At 49.1% G+C, this 1,436-nt stretch overlaps 1 protein-coding gene across 1 annotated transcript in view; it reads left to right on the top strand.

Moving 5' to 3' along the window:
- The window catches only part of LOC122346743 (disks large-associated protein 1-like), a 20,538-nt gene extending 19,109 nt beyond the window's left edge, over positions 1–1,429 (top strand). Inside the window, exons 10-11 of the mRNA XM_043241595.1 lie at positions 193–345; positions 918–1,429. Coding sequence (XP_043097530.1) covers positions 193–345; positions 918–1,133 — 369 coding nt within the window. The 3' untranslated portion in view covers positions 1,134–1,429. The remainder of the gene's footprint in view (positions 1–192; positions 346–917) is intronic.
- Positions 1,430–1,436: the final 7 nt, after the last annotated feature.

Raw genomic sequence — 1,436 nt, 5'->3', positions numbered from 1 at the left:
AGCTTTTCAGAAGTATTGTAAGGCTGTGAATCTTCGTAAAACAATGGAATTGTGGGTACTTTTGCACCCTTGCGAGCGCAATACCAGGATGGACACACCCTCTCCAGAGAAAACAGATCCATCAGGTCCTTTCAGACGATTAGGCAGCACAGTTTTATAGTTCTACCTTTGTTCCTTCTCTTGGCTCAACAGAACCCAAACGCTCACCCACGGCCAGTGGCTCAAGATCTCGCAGGTTTCTGGGACATGCTTCAGCTTTCCATCGAGAATATCAGCTTAAAGTTCGATGAGCTTCACCAGCTCAAAGCCAACAACTGGAGACCCCTCGACCCCCCTGAGAGAAAGGTACAACAAACTTGCAGAATCAGTACAGAGTCGTTGACAAAAGAAGAATTAGAATGCAGACATGCTAGCTGCCTGATTGCAGGACAACGTTGTGTTTTTTTTTTATTATTATTATTCATGTGCATGATCTGTTGCTTCTGTAGTGTGATATTATTCATTCAAGGGTGGGCACTGGCAATAACAAACCTCCAAAATCAGCTGTTGCTGTTGCCTCCCTGTGGCTCATGTCGGTCTGTTGGTCTAATGTGACTGTGAATGTTTCACTCACTCTTAATTTGCTGACATCCTCTTCATGTTTGCTTTGTTTGTTTGTTTGTTTGTTTGACAGTGAGCTGTTTTCAGAAGTCATTCCATCCGGCACGCACCATGGGGGCAGCGGCCCCCAACCTCTCACCCCCGCCGGGCCGCTCTCTTACCGCACGCAGTCGGCCGCGGAAGCGTTAGCGCCGCTCCGTAACGCTAGCCGCGGCTGGCCTTAGCGCTGTCTGTGTGCAGGTGTGCCATATTGCTGTCTCGGCTCGTCTTTCTCCGCCCGCCGCGGCGGCTAACTGACTGTTTGTCGCCCTGTTCAGGAGAGAAGGCTGCCTCCCCCAGTGCCAAAGAAACCCCCGAAAGGCCACCCTCCCCTGGCCAGAGATCGCTCGTTGGAAAGCACTGAGAAGCAGCGGCAGGAGGCGCGCAAGCGTTTGATGGCGGCCAAACGAGCCGCTTCGGTACGGCAGAACTCGGCCACAGAGAGCGCAGACAGCATCGAGATCTATATACCTGAGGCCCAGACCAGATTATGAAACTGCCAAAACGCACTCTCACACACACACGAACGCCCAAGTGCAGAAATCCGCCGTGAGCACAACACGTCACACAGATCTACATTTGCCTAATGATAAGATCACTGTATATTAGGAGCGACATACACCAGCACCATGAGAGCACAGTAGTAGGAATTTGACCTTTCATTACTAAAACAAAGGACATCCGAGATAGATCTACATCATATTTCTATGACACTAAGACTTCAGGACAAATCACTTGTTTAATTTTACACAAATGAAAACGAGGCTGTTGTTGTTTTTTTTTGTCTCTTAGAAACG

Source organism: Puntigrus tetrazona, chromosome 6 (assembly GCF_018831695.1).
Source record: "Puntigrus tetrazona isolate hp1 chromosome 6, ASM1883169v1, whole genome shotgun sequence".
Classification (NCBI taxonomy): domain Eukaryota; kingdom Metazoa; phylum Chordata; class Actinopteri; order Cypriniformes; family Cyprinidae; genus Puntigrus; species Puntigrus tetrazona.
Note: the sequence above shows the minus strand (reverse complement) of the source record. Positions and strands in the feature narration are given on the sequence as shown.